Below are 17,616 nucleotides of genomic sequence, written 5' to 3'. Positions count from 1 at the left end.
CTCCTACCTATCAACTCTTTAACTTTATTTCAGGAATTTCTTCTGTATAAGAACTCTGGATGCCATCCAGGGTGAAGTTCTCTGTCAGGTTTCCAGGCTAAAAGTAGTACATTTTATACTTGTCATTTGTGCTTAGTCTTTGAAGCTTTTATTTTTATGTTTTCATTGTTTTAATAAATTTTATTTTTTAGAATAGTTTTAGAAGCCATTGCTTTTAAATAGGTTAAATGTATGTGGTTCACTCTTTTTGTTTTTTTTTTTTTGACACGGAGTCTCGCTGTTGCCCAGGCTGGAGTACAGTGGTGTGATCTCGGCTCAGTGCAAGCTCTCGGCCTCCCAAAGTGCTGGGATTACAGGCATGAGCCACCACGCCTGGCCAGCGTACGCATATGTGGTTCACTCTTTAAGGCTCTGCCTTTTATTTTGGCATCAAGAAATTTGTTTGACCAATGGACTATTGATACCACTGTTTAAAGTAGTGCTTTTCATAAATTAGCTGATACATAAAACAGTTTTTGGTGAGGTTGAATACTGTAGAGTAATAGTCCTTTCATGCTTTCAGCAGAATCCTTTCATGCTTTCAGCAGAACTAGGCTAGGGAAATGATATTAGACCCATTGGAATATTTGTTGCTAGATGGAATTCTAAAACCTAACCTGCAAAGAATTTTATTTTGACATGTAGATTCCTCATGAATGTTGACTTAGTATTAATTTTAAAATTAAAGCTACATATTTTATATGAGGCATTTAGAAATTTTTATCATTGCATTTCAAAAACATAAGCGCATTTTATTTAGGTGGGCAGCATATAATTCTACTTAGATACTTTTAGCAGGCAGGAATGAGACTGAGAAGAAAATAAGATAAGCTCAGATGGTGGAAGGATATGTATGATATTGGTGTACCAACATAAGTAATACAGAGTTAAAAAAAAAATTAGTTGGCAGGGAAATGCCTATAATAAAAAAATCCCTGTGTCCCCTGACTCCTCACCCTCCTTTCTGTCTTCACCTTTTTCAGATGTTGGTGGTTTTTTTTGAGACAATCTCGCTCTGTCCCCCAGGTTGGAGTGCAGTGGCATGATCTCAGCTCACTGCAAGCTCCGCCTCCCGGGTTCACACCATTCTCCTGCCTCAGCCTCCTAAGTAGCTGGGACTACAGGTGCCTGCCACCACGCCCACTTAATTTTTTGTATTTTTAGTAGAGACGGGGTTTCACCGTGTTAGCCAGGACGGTCTTGATCTCCTGACCTTGGGATCTGGCCGCCTTGGCCTCCCAAAGTGCTGGGATTACAGGCGTGAGCCACCACACCAGGCTGGTTTTGATATTAACCTCTATACAGTATTCTGAAATACTCTTCTTATATTGCTGTTGCTACATCAATTTTAGGTGTAACCTATTAACTTCCATTTATGATATATAAGGATTTCATTCTTTTACCCTCTCCAATTCTCTCAGTATAGTTACATCTGTTCTTAGAGTAGTTCTAAAAATAAAAATGTTGCTCAGCAATGAGCCAAAAAAGTTCCCTAGTTCATTTTATATCTTGCATGTTCTCTCTTTCTTGGTTTACTTTTTTCATTCAGTTAATTTTCTGTGTGTGGATCACTTTATTCTTCTCAAACGCTCGTAAACTATGCATCATTAGGTGATCTATTATCCCCCTACCCCTGGTCATAGCCCTAGAGTATTGATTACTTTCTAGAATTACTAAACTACCTTCCCTTCACATCTCATCCTTATAATTCATTTTGCTTGTCTCTGAGGGAGGAGAACTTTAGGGTCTGGAGGCAGGGAATCTGAGGCCAATTCACGCTGACTTCCTAGAATTAAATGAAAAGGAAAACCCTAAGATTCCATGCGTGAGTAGCAAAAGGACCAGAGGCTACCCGCTTTGCAACCCCCCCACACTTTTCTGTGTGGCAGGTGAAAAATTGAAATTACCATTGATTGGTCCCCTCCTGCAACTAATTACGCTGGTGGCAGGCCAAGTCTTCATCTGCATAGGAGTATAGCTTTGTAACTTCAGCCTCTGACTGGTGTTTGGCATAGGGTGTAACTTTGTAACTTCAGACTGATCATGGGCCACTACTTCATTTAGGTAGGGTGTACACCAGGTAAGCAATAGGAAACCTCTAGAGGGTGTTTAAACCCCAGAAAATTCTGTAACTGGGTCCTTGACTCCCTTGCTCTGACTGTTCCTACCCTGTGGAGTATACTGTCATTTTCAGTAAATCTCTGCTTTTGTTGCTTTATTCTTTGCTCACTTTGTTTGTGCTTTTGTCCTATTCTTTGCTCAAAGCGCCAAGAACCTGGGTACCCTCCTCTGGTAACATCTCCTTTCTTGGATCTCCAAGTTTCCTGGATTCCATTTTGTCATCTTTTTAGTTTACTTCCTTGTTGTGGAGGACATCTTTTCTGAGAGAGGATACATGGGGAGACAAATGTTTATTAGACCTTCCAGACCTGAAATGTCTCTCCTACCCTTATACTTACTGATAGGTCTTATTGGATACAGAATTATAGGTAGAAAATTGCTTGCAGAATTTCGGTAATATTGATCCATTGTATTCTAGGTTCCAGTATTGCTTTGGAGAAGCAGTAGCCCTTTTTATTTCTGTGCTTTTCCTTGATACTCTTTTGTTTTTTAAAATTATTTATTTATTTTTGTAGAGATGGAGTCTCACTCTGTAGCCCAGGCTGGAGTGCTGGAGTGCAGTGACGTGATCTTGGCTCACTGCAGCCTCCGCCTCCTGGGTCCAAGCAGTTCTCCTGCCTTAGCCTCCCCAATAGCTGGGACTACAGGCGCACGCTGCCACGCCTGGCTAATTTCTTTTGTATTTTAGTAGAGACGGGATTTCACCATGTTGTCTGGGCTGGTCTCGAACTCTTGAGCTCAGGCAGTCCACCCACCTTGGCCTCCCAAAGTGCTAGGATTACAGGCGTGAGCCACTGCACTTGGCCTCTTTTATTTTTTTTATTTTTTTACTTTTTAAATTTTTTTGAGACAGAGTCTCGCTCTGTTGCCAGGCTGGAGTGCAATGGCGTGATCTTGGCTCGCTGCAACTTCTGCCTTCCAGGTTCAAGCAATTCTCCTGCCTCAGCCTCCTGAGTATCTTGAACTACAGGCACGTACCACCACACCCAGCTAACTTTTGTATTTTTAGTAGAGTCGGGGTTTCACCATGGATGGTCTCTATCTCCTGACCTGGTGATCCGCCTGCCTCAGCCTCCCAAAGTGCTGGGTTTACAGGCATGAGCCACCACGCCCGGCCTCCTTCATACTCTTCATCACCCTCCCTGAAAGCTTTTAGGATCTGTATCCCTCCTCAGCTTCAGCAATGTTCTGTCTGTTTTGGTGGGGCTTTTGGTTGTGAAAATTTTATTTCATAATTTCCTTAATTCTGTATTTATTGCTCTCACTTCCTGGAACTATATTAGTGAGATATTGTACCCTTCTTGATTACTTCCTTTTCATATTCACCCTTTTTTTTTTTTTTTTTGAGATGGGATTGCTGTGTTGCTAAGGTTGGAGTGCAGTAGCGTGATTATGGCTCACTGTGGCCTCAACTTCCTGGGCTCAAGTGATTTTCTCACCTCAGCCTCCCAAGTAGCTGGGACCACAGGCATATGCCATTATACTCAGCTAATATATTTTTTTACTGTAGAGAGGTGGTCTCGTGATGTTGCCCAGGTTGGTCTTGAACTCCTGGGTTCAAGCAGTCATCCCACCTTAGCCTCCTAAAGTGCTGGGATTATAGGTGTGAGCCACTGCACCAAGTCTTTTCTCTCCATTATTCATATTTTTTTTCTATTTTGTGGGAGATTTCATTTTTGCCTTTTGCGGACCTTTTGTTGAATTTTACAAATTGCTATAATTTTAATCGGTTTTTAAATTGTAAATGATGTATATGCAAAAAGGTATATGACATGTATTTGTGTACATTACAGTGCTCTGAATTTTGTTATTATTTTGGCTCACTGGCCAAAAAAATGCTCTGTTTTGTAATCTGAATTTATATTTTCATAACATTTCATTCTTATTTCAGTAATGTAATATCTTATATCTCTCAGGATATAAATTACAGCTAAAGTCTTTTTTTTCTTTTTGTGTTTTATCTATTTCCGCTAAATTTCTTTTCCTTTCTTTTTTCTTTTCTTTTTTTTTCCTTTTTTTTTGAGACAGTTTCACTCTTGTTGCCTAGGCTGGAGTGCAATAGCGTGATCTTGGCTCACTGCAACCTCTGCCTCCTGGGTTCAGGTGGTTCTCCTGCCTCAGCCTCCCTAGTAGCTGGGATTACAGGCATGTACCACCATGCCCAGCAGATTTTGTATTTTTAGTAGAGACAGGGTTTCTCCATGTTGGTCAGGCTGGTCTCAAGCTTCTGACCTCAGGTGATCTGCCCACCTCGTCTCCCAAAGTGTTGAGATTACAGGCATGAGCCACCGCGTCACCCTTACTGTTTGTTTTTATCTGCCTTTGGTGATCCAAAGGCAGATAAAATTTTTCTTGCAAATCTTATTATTGTTATTCTTTCTTGGTTATGAGAGGAGTACTAAACAGTGAATTTGAAGGTCTCTGTGGTCAGGGCATCTCAGATGTTGGCCACCACTGTATGATGGTTAAATGGTGAGTAGGCTTTCTTGTTGGGGCTAAATGGGCTTTTTCTATTCCAAACCCTACCACAAATACACTAAACTAAGAACACTCTAGGACAGAAAGCATGGGACGAAAGATGACAACTATCAGCGTAGTTTGGATGACAGAAAAGGGACAAATAGTAACTCAGAGTGAAAGAAATAAACTTGGAAAGAGCTACAAAAAGACATTTAAAAGAAGTATCTTTCAATCTTTGGCTTTGCGATATGTTAGTCTGGTGGTTGGGGTACCAGATAGGAAAGGTACTTGAGGAGGTTTACCATTTAAGTCATATATTTCACTTATCTTGCTTTCAGTTTTTTTCCCTTTCTTTTCTTTTTTTTTTTTTTTTTCCAGACAGCGTCTCGATCTGTCACTGGGCTGGAGTGCAGTGGCATAGTCTAGCTCACTGCAGCCTTGACCTGTGGGGCTGATTTTTCTTTTTCTTTGTAAATCTCTTTCATAGCTAGTTAGAAGTTTATTCCTTTCGAGTGGCAGGAGCCGAAGCAGCAGTGCAGGTTGTCCCCGTTTCCCCTCCCCCTTCCCTTCTCTAGTTGCCTTCCCCGGCCCCCTACACTCCAGTCCCGGTCCCGCCATGTCCCAGAAAGAAGAAGAGAACCCTGCGGAGGAGATCGGCAAGGAGAAGCGGGACATGCAGGAGAAAGAAGGTATTCTCCCTGAGAGAGCTGAAGAGGCAAAGCTAAAGGCCAAATACCCAAGCCTAGGACAAAAGCCTGGAGGCTCCGACTTCCTCATGAAGAGACTCCAGAAAGGGCAAAAGTAATTTGACTCAGGAGGCTACAACATGGCCAAAGCCGAGATGAAGAATAAGCAGCTGCCCCGTACAGGACCAGATAAGAACCTGGTGACTGGTGACCACATCCCCACCCCACAGGATCTGCCCCAGAGAAAGTCCTCGCTCATCACCAGCAAGCTTGCGGGTGGCCAAGTTGAACGATGCTGCCTGGGGCTCCGGCAGATCCTGAGACGCTGCCCCCCTCCCCACCCGCCCCACACCTGAGTCCTGTGCTGGCTCCTGCCCCTTCTTGCTTTTGCAGCCAGGGGTCAGGAGGTGGCTCGGGTGCAGGCTGGAGAGGCAGCAGCCCTTGCACGTTGGTGTCCCTGGCACGTGGAGCCCCTTGGGCTGAGCACCAAGACCTTGAACCTTTTTTGTTTTACCTTTTTTCCAAATAACAATTGGGAGAAATCTCAATGAAATTCTGGGGGTGGGGGTGGGAGATACGGAGGAATATGAATTAGGGCTTGGAGTTAGTAAAAAACACATTCCAGACTATCCTTCTTAACCACGTGGCTGGTGTGGGGTAGGTGTGAGGGGAAGGAAGTGGAGTGGACTAATGAAGAGGAGTTCTAGTTGAGCTCTGTAGATAAATGTCTTGTTTCAGTGTGGTTAGAGACCTGGTGTCAGATGAAAGAAACTCCATCTGTACAGACAGATGCAAACAGCTCCTCTGGTTCTGCAGAGCTAGTTGAGAACTCAACGTTAATCATTTTAAAAAGTACTGTCCTTGAAATAGATTTGCTGTGGGGAGCGGTGAGTGTGGGAGAAAGGAGCCATAAGCATGGGGAACCCCACAGAGCCCAAAGGACTTTTTCAGTATTTGAAATAAACAAAACAAAAACCCATGAAAACACCCCCCCAAAAAAAGAACTTTATTTCTTTCACTCTGAATTACTTACTATTTTTCCCTTTTCTGTCACTCAAAGTGTGTTAGCTGTCATCTTCTGTTTCATTATTTCTATTTTTGTAGAGTGTTCTTTAGTATATTTGTAGTAGGATTTGGAATAGAGAACAAGTAAGTTTATGTGTAAAATCAAGCTGGTTTTCGTGAAGCTTGTAGCTAAAAAAAATTCAAGCTGGTTTTGACTGAAAGTGATGTTTTTATTTAAAACACCTTTCTGCCTTGCATTTTGGATACAATGTACAGCAAGGGTCCCCAGCCCCTGGGCCACACACTGGTACCCAATTAGGAACCAGGCCACACAGCAGGAGGTGAAGGGCAGATGAGTGAGTGAAGCTTCATCTGTATTTACAGCCATTCTCCATTGCTCACATTACCACCTGAACTCCACCTCCTGTCAGATCAGTGGCAGCATCAGATTCTCACAGGAGCGTGAATCCTGTTGTGAACTGTGCATGTGAGGGATCTAGGTTGCACACTCCTCATGAGAATATAATGCTTGATGATCTATCGCTGTTTCCTATCACCCCCAGATGGTACCATCTAGTTGTAGGAAAACAAGCTCAGGGCTCCCACTAATGCTACATTATGGTGAGTTGTATAATTATTTCATTATATATTACAGTGTGATACTATAACATGCACAATAAATGTAATGTGCTTGAATCATCCCAAAGTCCTCTGGGTCCTGGGAGAAATTATCTTCCACAAAACGGGTCCCTGGTGCCAAAAAGGTTGGAAACCATTGATATACAGAGGGAAATGCTGTATTGAGAATTCACATGCCTAGACTTCTCAGAATTGAGTGTAATAGAATGAAAAATATTATTTGCGTAATATACAGTTTTTTAAAAAATACATACATTTGTGTACGTGTGTGTTCCCTCATGAGACTCACAACTCCTTTTGAACTTGTTTATTTTGGGTCTGGAAGGACCCAGACCCAGTTTCTTTTGTTACTTTGTTGACGTAATTTTTGTCTTTGAAGATCATCAGGTTTAGGTCCATTACCAAGCAGTTTAATGCTCATTGTCTAACATTTTTATTTTATTTTTATTTTTGTTTTGTTTTTATTTTATTTTATTTTTTAATTTAATTTAATTTTTTAAATTTTATTTATTTTAGAGATGGAGTCTCGCTCTGTTGCCCAGGCTGGAGTGCAGTGGCAGTCTTGGCTCACTGCAACCTCCGCTTCCTGGGTTCAAGCAATTCTCCTGTCTCTGCCTCCCAAGTAGCTGGAATTGCACCCGCCACCACACCTGGCTAATTTTTGTATTTTTAGTAGAGACGGGGTTTCACGATGTTGGCCAGGCTGGTATCAAACTCCTGACCTCAAGTGATCCACCTGCCTTGGCCTCCCAAAGTGCTGGCATTACAGACAAGAGCCACTGCACCTGGCCCTAACACTTATTTTAAAAGTAAATTTGGCTGAATCTTTGGCTTTCTCCATCCAAATCTGACTTCAAGATCGTTTTCTGGGATTTCAGATTCCATTTTTAGTAAATGATCTGCCTGCCTCAGCCTCCCAAAGTGCTTACAGGCGTGAGCCACCACACCTGGCCTGACCTCTTTGAACCTGATTTTTCTAAGTTTTTTATGTTTTTTCAGACAGTCTGCCTCTATCACCCAGGCTGGAGTACAGTGGTGCAATCTTGGCTCACTGCAACTTCCGCCTCCCAGGTTCAGACAATTCTTGTGCCTCAGCCTCCTGAGTAGGTGGGATTACAGGTGTTTGTCACCACGCCCAGCTAATTTTCGTATTTTTAGTAGAGACGAGGTTTTGCTATATTGGCCAGGCTGGTCTCGAACTCCTGGCCTCTAGTGATATGCCCACTTTGGCTTCCCAAAGTGCTGGGATTACAGGCTGAGACAGTGCACCTGCCTGACACTCAAGTTTATATGACCTCTCACTTTGGTTTTGTATGTGTTTTGAGAGAGAGAGTCTCACTCTGTCGCCCGGGCTGGAGTGCAGGGGTGCTATCTCGGCTCGCTGCAACCTCCGCCCCCCAAGTTCAAGTGACTTTCCTGCCTCAGCCTCCTTAGTATCTAGGATTACAGGTAGACTACCATGCCCATCTAATTTTTTATTTTTAGTAGAGATGAGATTTCACCGTGTTGGCCAGGCTGGTCTCAAACTCCTGACCTTAAGTGATCTGTCTGCCTCAGCCTCCCAAAGTGCTGGGATTACAGGCGTGAGCCACCACACCCAGCCTGACCTCTTACTTTAAACCTGATTTTTCCTAAACATCGGAGGAAGAAGCTGTTAATCAGAAGAATTGGAGGAGAAACGTGTTTATTTTTCTTCTTGTGGGAGTTGTGATATTATAGAATTGTAAAGCTGGAGAGGTCTTAGAGGTAAAAATAAAAACCCTTTCATTTTGCCGCAGATAAAAAAGATGTGATGCATTATTTATATATATTTATATAATTATATATTTCTGTGTGACAGAAATGCTCCAAAAGTAGTACTGTATCTTAAAACAGCAGTAAACATTTATTATCCTCAAAGTTTCAATGGGACAGGAATTTGGGACTCTTTGAGCTGTTCGGTTCTGGGTTGAGTTTCTCATAATGTTTTAGTCAGGATGTTGGCCCGGTGATAGTCATGTAAAGGCTCATGCGGGGCTGGAGGATATACTTCCAAGTTGGCTTGCTTTAGTTAGTGATCAGGTTAGTGCTGTTTTTTTTTTTTTTATTTTTTGAGACAGAATCTTGCTTTGTCACCCAGACTGGAGTGCAGTGGCACGATCTCTTGCCTCAGCATCCCGAGTAGCTGGGATTACAGGTGCCCACCACCACGCCTGGCTAATTTTTATATTTTTAGTAGAGATGGGGTTTCACCATGTTGGCCAGGCTGATCTCAAACTCCTGACTTCAGGTGTTCCACCCACCTCGGCCTCCCAAAGTGCTGGGATTACAGGCGTGAACCACCTCACCCGGCCTCAGTGCTGGTTGTTAATGGGGAGGTCTTGGTACTTCCTCTTGTGAACTCCTAAAGGGCTGCTTGAGTGTTTTTCCATGATAGGTGGCTTTCCCTAGAGTAAGTGATCCAAAAGAGAGCAAGGCAGAAGTGACAGTGTCTTTTATGACCTAGTCTCAGATGTCACACATTGTCACTTCTACCACATTCTATTCACTAGAAGTGAGTTCCATCTACACAGAAGAGTATCAAGTAATTTGTGGCTGTACTTCAAATTCACGCTTGGAGAAATAAAATTATTTCCACTTGATCATACAGGGCATTGGTGATCTATTCAGACTACAATATAGATGTTTTGATGCTATTACTAGGTGCAGATTATAGATTATAGTTGCTTAGCTGTCATCTGTCATTGGATACAAGTATTAGAACCAGGTACTTGTGTGTGTATAAATTACCTATTGATTCACCAGACCATTCCCTGCCTTTTTTTGATACATGATTTCGCTCTGTCACTCAGGCATGATCAGGGCTCACTGCTGTCTCAGCCGCCTGGGCTCAAGCGTCTCGAATAGCTGGGACTGCAGGCACAAGCCACGATGCCTAGCTAATTCTTTTATTTTTTGTAGAGATAGGCCTCATTATGTTGCCCTGGCTTGTCTTGAGCTCCTGGACTTAAGTGATTCTCCCACCTTGGTCTCCCAGAGTGTTGGGATTACAGGTGTGAGCCACCCCACCTGGCTGAGATCCTTTTAATTATCTACATATGCCAGGCATTGTGCTACTAACTGAACATGTCTAAGGAGAACTGGATTTGTTTGTAATACTTTTTTTTTTGAGACTGTGTTTTGGTCTTGTTGCCCAGGCTGGAGTGCAGTGGTGTAATCTTGGCTCACTACAACCTCCGCCTCCTGGGTTCAAGTGATTCTCCTACCTAAGCCTCCCAAGTAACTGGGATTACAGGTGCCCACAACCATACCCGGCTAATTTTTTTTTTTTTTTTTTTAGTAGAGACAGGGTTTCATCATGTTGATCAGGCTGGTTTCGAACTCCTGACCTCAAATGATCCACCTGCCTGGACCTTCCAAAGTGCTGGGATTACAGGCGTGAGCCACCGCGCCTGGCCGATCCTGTTTTTTATATATATGTATATTTTACAGGAGCTGGGGAGAGAAAGAGAGTGTGTGTGTGTGTTTTGTGCCTAAACACTTTTGATTTACCAGATAGTGTCAGAGCACCCCTCCCAAATAGCCTTCAAGGACATTAACTTAAAAATGTGGCTGTTTTATTAGTTGACAACAAAATTCCTTATATTAAATAGCTGGCTTTATTAGTAAGATATTTTGTTATAGCCAGTTTCCTAATAACTTGCTCAACATATATTGAGTGCTTGATACTGGAGAAACAAAATGCCACAATTCTTGTTTTTAAATAGTTCCTTGTGTAGAAGGACAGACAAATCCATACATAAAACTGAAGATAATAGCTGTAAACCTAACATATGATGACTTTATACTAAGATACCAGTTGTTGTTGCGATGCTATCTTTATGTTATTAAGGTGTACCACAGCAGGAAGGAAAAAATAAAAGCAAGTCTAGAAATAACTTAGTATTTCCTTACTTATTATTTTTTATTAAAAAATATAACTGCTGCTCTACTACTAATTTATTCATTTTTTTTTTCTCTTATAGGCAATGTCTATGCTGCTTCAAGGAATATAAGCATTTGGAGATTTTTAATCAAGTAGTGTGTGCACTTATTAACTTAGTGATTGCCCAAGTTCAAGTGCTCCGGGACCAGCTTTGTAAACATTGTACTACTATTAACATAGACTCCACGTGGCAAGATGAGAGTAATCAAGCAGAGGAACCACTGAATATAGATAGAGAGTGTAATGAAGGAAGTTCAGAAAGACAAAAATCAATAGAAAAAAAATCAAACTCTACAAGAATTTGTAATCTGACTGAGGAGGAATCTTCAAAGAGTTCTGATCCTTTTAGTTTATGGAGTACAGATGAGAAGGAAAAACTCTTACTATGTGTGGCAAAAATTTTTCAAATTCAGTTTCCCTTATATACCGCTTACAAGCATAATACTCACCCTACTATTGAGGTATGTAAAAATAGCTGTTGTGAATTTTAAGTAATACCAAGACTTAACTTGGCAGTCTGTTTCTCATTGATAAGTACGAAGACAGTTTTTGCTGGCAGAAAATCATTATTGTCACCAGAATTATTTAATGTTTCTCCAGAACATTTTTTTTTAGCAATTTGTGCTGTAAATTTGCTCAATATAGTTCATCCTGTCAAGGAAAGATGTATACATTGAACTCAGAAAGTAAACTGGTAGTGATCTAAACATTTTACTGGTATAGATCTATGCTTATTTTATGACTCTTAATAAAAGTTGGCCGGGTGCGGTGGCTCAAGCCTGTAATCTCAGCACTCTGGGAGGCCGAGACGGGCGGATCGCGAGGTCGAGATCGAGACCATCCTGGCTAACCTGGTGAAACCCCGTCTCTACTGAAAAATACAAAAAACTAGCCGGGCGAGGTGGCAGGTGCCTGTAGTCCCAGCTCCTCGGGAGGCTGAGGCAGGAGAATGGCGTAAAGCCGAGAGGCGGAGCTTGCAGTGAACTGAGATCCAGCCACTGCACTCCAGCCTGGGCGACAGAGCAAGACTCCACCTCAAAAAATAAATAAATAAAAATAAAAATAAATAAATAATAGTTGAGGGAAAGGAAACACGTGGAATTTTAAATTTCATTCTTAGAAACAGTCTACAGACCAGAATTTGCTTTCATCAAGAGAAAAGCTTAGCAAATTATCTGTAATTAGTAGTTTCAAATAATAGTATTTTCTTTTGTAAGTTAAGATGCAGCCTTTGAGATGTCACAGTATAATTCTGCCATATTCTATTGTGCTGCTTTCTGTTACTTGAAGCAGTTCACAAGGGCATCCCAGATTTAAAGGGGTATTGAAGTAGACTCCATTTCTGGGGGGAGGAGAGGTGTAAAATTTCATTTTATATCTTATACATTCTGTTTCCTGTGCATCCTGGGAAATGAAGAGTTATGGCCATTAGAGAATCTACTATATTTTTTTGTTGTTGGTTTTAATCTGCCTCTTTTCTCTAGCTTACTTGTTCTGTAACCTTTATACTTTTCTTTCTTTGTGTGGAAAGTAGTAGTCTTTTACTGGGATATTTTCAGGTCGAATGGAGACTTGCTTGAAAACATAGCCTGAGGGCAGATATTTTCCCTGTTAGAATTCTTTGTAAGAATATTTTAAATCAGGCATGCTTGGTTTCTCAAGTCACCCACTTGGCCTTCTTCCAAGTTATAGTTTCGGTCCTTCTTTCTTTCCTTTCTTCCCTTACTGTTCTAAAAAGTTGTTTTTTTTTTGTTGTTGTTTTTGTTTTTGAGATAGTCTTGCTCTGTAGCCCAGGCTGGAGTGCAGTGGCGCGATCTCTGCTCACAGCAAGCTCCACCTCCTCGGTTCACACCATTCTCCTGCCTCAGCCTCCTGAGTAGCTGGGACTACAGGCGCCTGCCACCATGCCTGGCTAATTTTTTTCTTTGTATTTTTTAGTAGAGATGGGGTTTCACCCTTTTAGCCAGGATGGTCTCGATCTCCTGGCCTCATGATCCGCCCACCTCGGCCTCCCAAAGTGCTGGGATTACAGGCGTGAGTCACTGCGCCCGGCCTCTAAAGCTTTTTGATAAACTTTCATTCACTCCTGCTCTAGGTGGGGGGAAAAAAAGAGTATTTAAAATCAGATTGTGCTCTGTCTTCTAAAAATCTTAGCCTGTGATCATCCAGTATAGAAACTGTTAATCTCTTACATGATATAAAATATATTAAATATTCTGAAAAAGTCATCTCAGTCTTTTTTCAACAAAAGAGAGTCCCATCAGGCAAACTTGAAACATTTAATCTACATAAACACCGTCTACATGGTGCTTTAGTATCTTAACTTAGTAATTGAAAGATGCTGAAAATAGTTTTCGTTAGGGACTTAGATATGTGAAATTCACAGAGACTTTTTCCAACTAAATATCTTAATGATATAGAACTATAAGCAATACTGAATCTGCTGCTTCTAAAATAAACTTGCTTATCAGTGTTCTTTCTTATTTTCAAAAATGGTAATCTCTAAATGTAGGCATAATTACACTCCTGTACTTTGTTTTAAAGTGCTTTGTTATTACTCTTGAGTATTTTATGTTACTCCTGGGTTGAAAGCAATGGTTTTGTGAGGTCTTTGAGGAAAATTCTAACCAAAAATACCCATAGATATAGTAAAAGAGTAACCTCCTTATACCAAATTCTATAATTTATTAGATATGTGCTTTTAAAATTTTCTTTTCGTAATAGTTGTTTCCCAGGTTTCTGTTATGTTAATAATGATCTGTTACCAGTGCTCTAAAATTTCTAGTTTCTGTCCTAATGACGATTTAATTAAATGTGGTAAGTTGGGTCAACTGTTTCAGATGGTCCTAGATCAAACACTTGGTAGCATACATGTTATAAAATTATATATATGTATAAATTTGTGTGTATATACACACAATTATTTTAAAGCAAATTATTATATTTTTTATTTTTTTATTTTTATTTTTTGAGACGGAGTCTCGCTCTGTCACCCAGGCTGGAGTGCAGTGGCGCCATCTCAGCTCACTGCAAGCTCCGCCTCCTGGGTTCACGCCATTCTCCTGCCTCAGCCTCCCGAGTAGCTGGGACTACAGGCGCCCGCCACCTCGCCCGGCTAGTTTTTTGTATTTTTCAGTAGAGACGGGGATTCACCGTGTTAGCCAGGATGGTCTCGATCTCCTGACCTCGTGATCCGCCCGTCTCGGCCTCCCAAAGTGCTGGGATTACAGGCTTGAGCCACCGCGCCCGGCTAAAGCAAATTATTATAAAATGTAATAAAGCTTACTAGAGGTTTTTATCCCACTTTTCTTTGAGGAAATAGTCCATCCAGTCTTTTTTTTTACTGCTGTGCTGTCCTTTCTGAAGCCTTTGATTTTGATTTTTAGTTAATATTTTTTAAAGAGGCACAACTTGACCAAAATTCTTAGAAGGACAAGATTCAAAACTCATGTGTTAGTATTTTGATAGCTGTGTCTTTAGAAACCTACTCAACGCTTTTATTTTATAGAAGAAGCAACTGGCCTACAGAGGCTAAAAGATTTGATTGGGCATATTGCTGAGAAGAGTCCTAGAATCCGGGTCTTACTCTACTGCACTACTTCTAAATCATTTTGAACGAATTACTGTATTCTAAGTAATACGGAAATTTGGAGACCCTCCTTCTGTCTCTTCCTTCCTCTCTTTCCTATTGTCCCTATCAAAGCTGATAATATTGTGAAAGGTTCGGTAATTGGACATAAGTAATATTAATTCAGAATAAAAAGGGGGAACGGCCTAGTTTTTTTTTTTCCCCCTTAAAAGACAGGGTCTTGCTCTGTCTCCCAGGCTGGAGTGCGGTGGTGTGATCACAGGTCACTGTAACCTTGAATTCCTGGGCTCAAACGATCCACCCACCTCAGCCTCCTGAGTAACTTGGACACTAGGCACTCACCACAGTGCCTGGCTAAGTTTATTTTTATTTTATTATTATTACTTTAAGAGATGGAGTTTATCTGTGTTTATAGGGTTTATCGAGACCAGGCTGGTCTCGAACTCTTGGCCTCAGGTGATCCTCCTGCCTTGGCCTCCAAAGTGCTGGGATTACAGACTTGAGCCACGGTGCCTTGCCATGCTAGTTGCATTCTTTATCCTGAATAATTATGTGTAATTCTGTGAAATGAGATATTGCCCTAGTGTTGTAAGTTTTTTCTAAGTATAGGGAAAAAGATTATGAAAATGATAGAAAGGGCCAGGTACAGTGGCTCACACCTGTAATCCCAGCATTTTTGGAAGCCAAGGCAAGAGGACCACTTGAAGCCGGAAGTTCAAGTCTAGGCTGCGCAACATAGCAAGAGCTCATCTCTACAAAAGAAAAGAAAAAAAATTAACTGGGCATAGTGGTACATGCCTGTATTCCCAGCTACTTGGGAGGCTGAGGCAAAAGGATCACTTGAGCCAGGAGTTCAAGGCTGCAGTGAGCTATGATCATGCCTCTACATGACAGAGTGGGACCCTATCTTTAAAAAAGTAGAAAGGAGAGAAACCACTGCATTTATGTTAAATATACATATGGTATAATCAGACAGGTTATATACTTGAGGCGTTTATTTTTTAATTTTTTTTTTTTTTGAGATGGAGTCTCGCTCGGTCGCCAGGCTAGAGTGCAATGGCGCAATCTCAGCTCACTGCAACCTCTGCCTCCTGGGTTCAAGCGATACTCCTGCCTTACCCTCCCAAGTAGCTGGGACTACAGGCGCGCACCACAACGCCCAGCTAATTTTTGTATTTTTAGTAGAGGTGAGGTTTCACCATGTTGGCCAGGATGGTCTCGATCTCTTGACCTTGTGACTCGCCAGCCTTGGCCTCCCAAAGTGCTGGAATTACAGCCATGAGCTACCGCACCTGGCCTTATTTTTAAATTTTTGAATCAGGGTCTTCCTCTGTCACCCAGGCTGGAGGAGTATACTGGCACAATTATGATTCACTGTAGCCTTGAATTCCCGGGCTTAAGTAATCCTTCAGCTTCAGTATCCTAAGTAGCTGGGAGTACAGGTGCATGCCTCTATGCCTAGCTAGTTTTTTTTTTTGTTTGTTTGTTTGTTTTTTTTTGAGACGGAGTCTCGCTCTGTCGCCCAGGCTGGAGTGCAGTGGCCGGATCTCAGCTCACTGCAAGCTCCGCCTCCCGGGTTTACGCCATTCTCCTGCCTCAGCCTCCCGAGTAGCTGGGACTACAGGCGCCCGCCACCTCGCCCGGCTAGTTTTTTGTATTTTTTAGTAGAGACGGGGTTTCACGATGTTAGCCAGGATGGTCTCGATCTCCTGACCTCATGATCCGCCCGTCTCGGCCTCCCAAAGTGCTGGGATTACAGGCTTGAGCCACCGCGCCCGGCCCCTAGCTAGTTTTTTAATTTTTTTGAGGAGACAGGGTCTCACTCTGTTGCCTGGGCTGGTTTCGAACTCCTGGCTTTGGGCAGTCCTCCTGCCTCAGCCTCCCAAAGTGCTGGGATTATGAGCATGAGCCACCCACGACCAGCCAGTTTAGTATCTTTTAGAATAATTCCAATGTTGTACAGTTATCACTACTAATTCCAACATCACTGACTGCCTTTTAAGTGAAAATTTTATTTGAGACATTGAGTTCTTCTTGGTTTGATCATGGAGCAACATTTGCTGAATTTACATAGAATTGCCTTTCCTTTATAGTTACTCTTTTATTTCTCTCTGTTTTCTCTTTTAAAATAACCAAATAGGCCAGGCACGATGGCTCAAGCCTGTAATCCCAGCACTTTGGGAGGCTGAGGTGGGCGGATCACGAGGTCAGGAGATCGAGACCATCCTGGCTAACATGGTGAAACCCCGTCTCTACTAAAAATACAAAAAACTAGCCAGGCGTGGTGGCGGGTGCCTATAGTCCCAGCTACTCGGGAGGCTGAGGCAGGAGAATGTAAACCCGGGAGGCGGAGCTTGCAGTGAGCTGAGATCCGGCCACTGCACTCCAGCCTGGGCGACAGAGAGACTCCGCCTCAAAAATAAATAAAAATAAAGTAAAATAACCAAATTTCTCTGCTATAAATAGGATGAGATCAACTCATGTAGTAAATGGAGGTGTTTGAGGAAAAAAACCCAAGACTTTAAAAATCATTGATAAGTTTATTAAGGCCTTTCTCAGGGATTACCTAAAATAAGAACTTTTGAAAAATACTGCCTTTTTTTTTTTTTTTTTTTGGGAGACAGAGTCTTGCACTGTCGCTGAGGCTGGAGCGCAGTGGCGTGATCTCAGCTCACTGCAACCTCCGCCTCCCAGGTACAAGCAATTCACCTGCCTCAGCCTCCCAAGTAGCTGGGATTACAGGTGCTCGCCACCCGCCTGGCTAGTTTTTTTGTATTTTTAGTAGAGACGGGGTTTCACTATGTTGGGCAGGGTGATCTCCACCTCCTGACCTCGTGATCCACCTGCCTCAGCCTTCCAAAGTCCTGGGATTACAGTTGTGAGCCACTGCGTCCAGGGCCGTTAATTCATTTTTTAATGAGACTTTCTAGTGGTGTTAGTGTTTTTTTAACCTATAGATCTGTGTTAATTTTTTATATACTACTAAAAAATGCGATTATAACTATTTTAGGATGCTAGCTTTATGTATTCAGATTAGAAATAGAGTGGTAAAACAGTTCCCCTGAATCACCAAAATAGATGTAATCAAACCTGAGTAACACGCTGCATATCAG

The 17,616-nt window shown here is 42.0% G+C and overlaps 1 protein-coding gene and 1 pseudogene across 1 annotated transcript in view; both read left to right on the top strand.

Annotated features, from left to right (window-relative positions):
* USP34 (ubiquitin specific peptidase 34) overlaps positions 1–17,616 on the top strand; it is a 292,591-nt gene that overhangs the window by 55,737 nt on the left and 219,238 nt on the right. The window contains exon 3 of the mRNA XM_031655230.1: positions 10,955–11,375. Coding sequence (XP_031511090.1) covers positions 10,955–11,375 — 421 coding nt within the window. The remainder of the gene's footprint in view (positions 1–10,954; positions 11,376–17,616) is intronic.
* On the top strand, positions 4,444–5,778 carry LOC103876986 (annotated as a pseudogene).

This window comes from Papio anubis, chromosome 14 (assembly GCF_008728515.1).
Source record: "Papio anubis isolate 15944 chromosome 14, Panubis1.0, whole genome shotgun sequence".
NCBI classification, from domain to species: Eukaryota; Metazoa; Chordata; class Mammalia; order Primates; family Cercopithecidae; genus Papio; species Papio anubis.
Note: the sequence above shows the minus strand (reverse complement) of the source record. Positions and strands in the feature narration are given on the sequence as shown.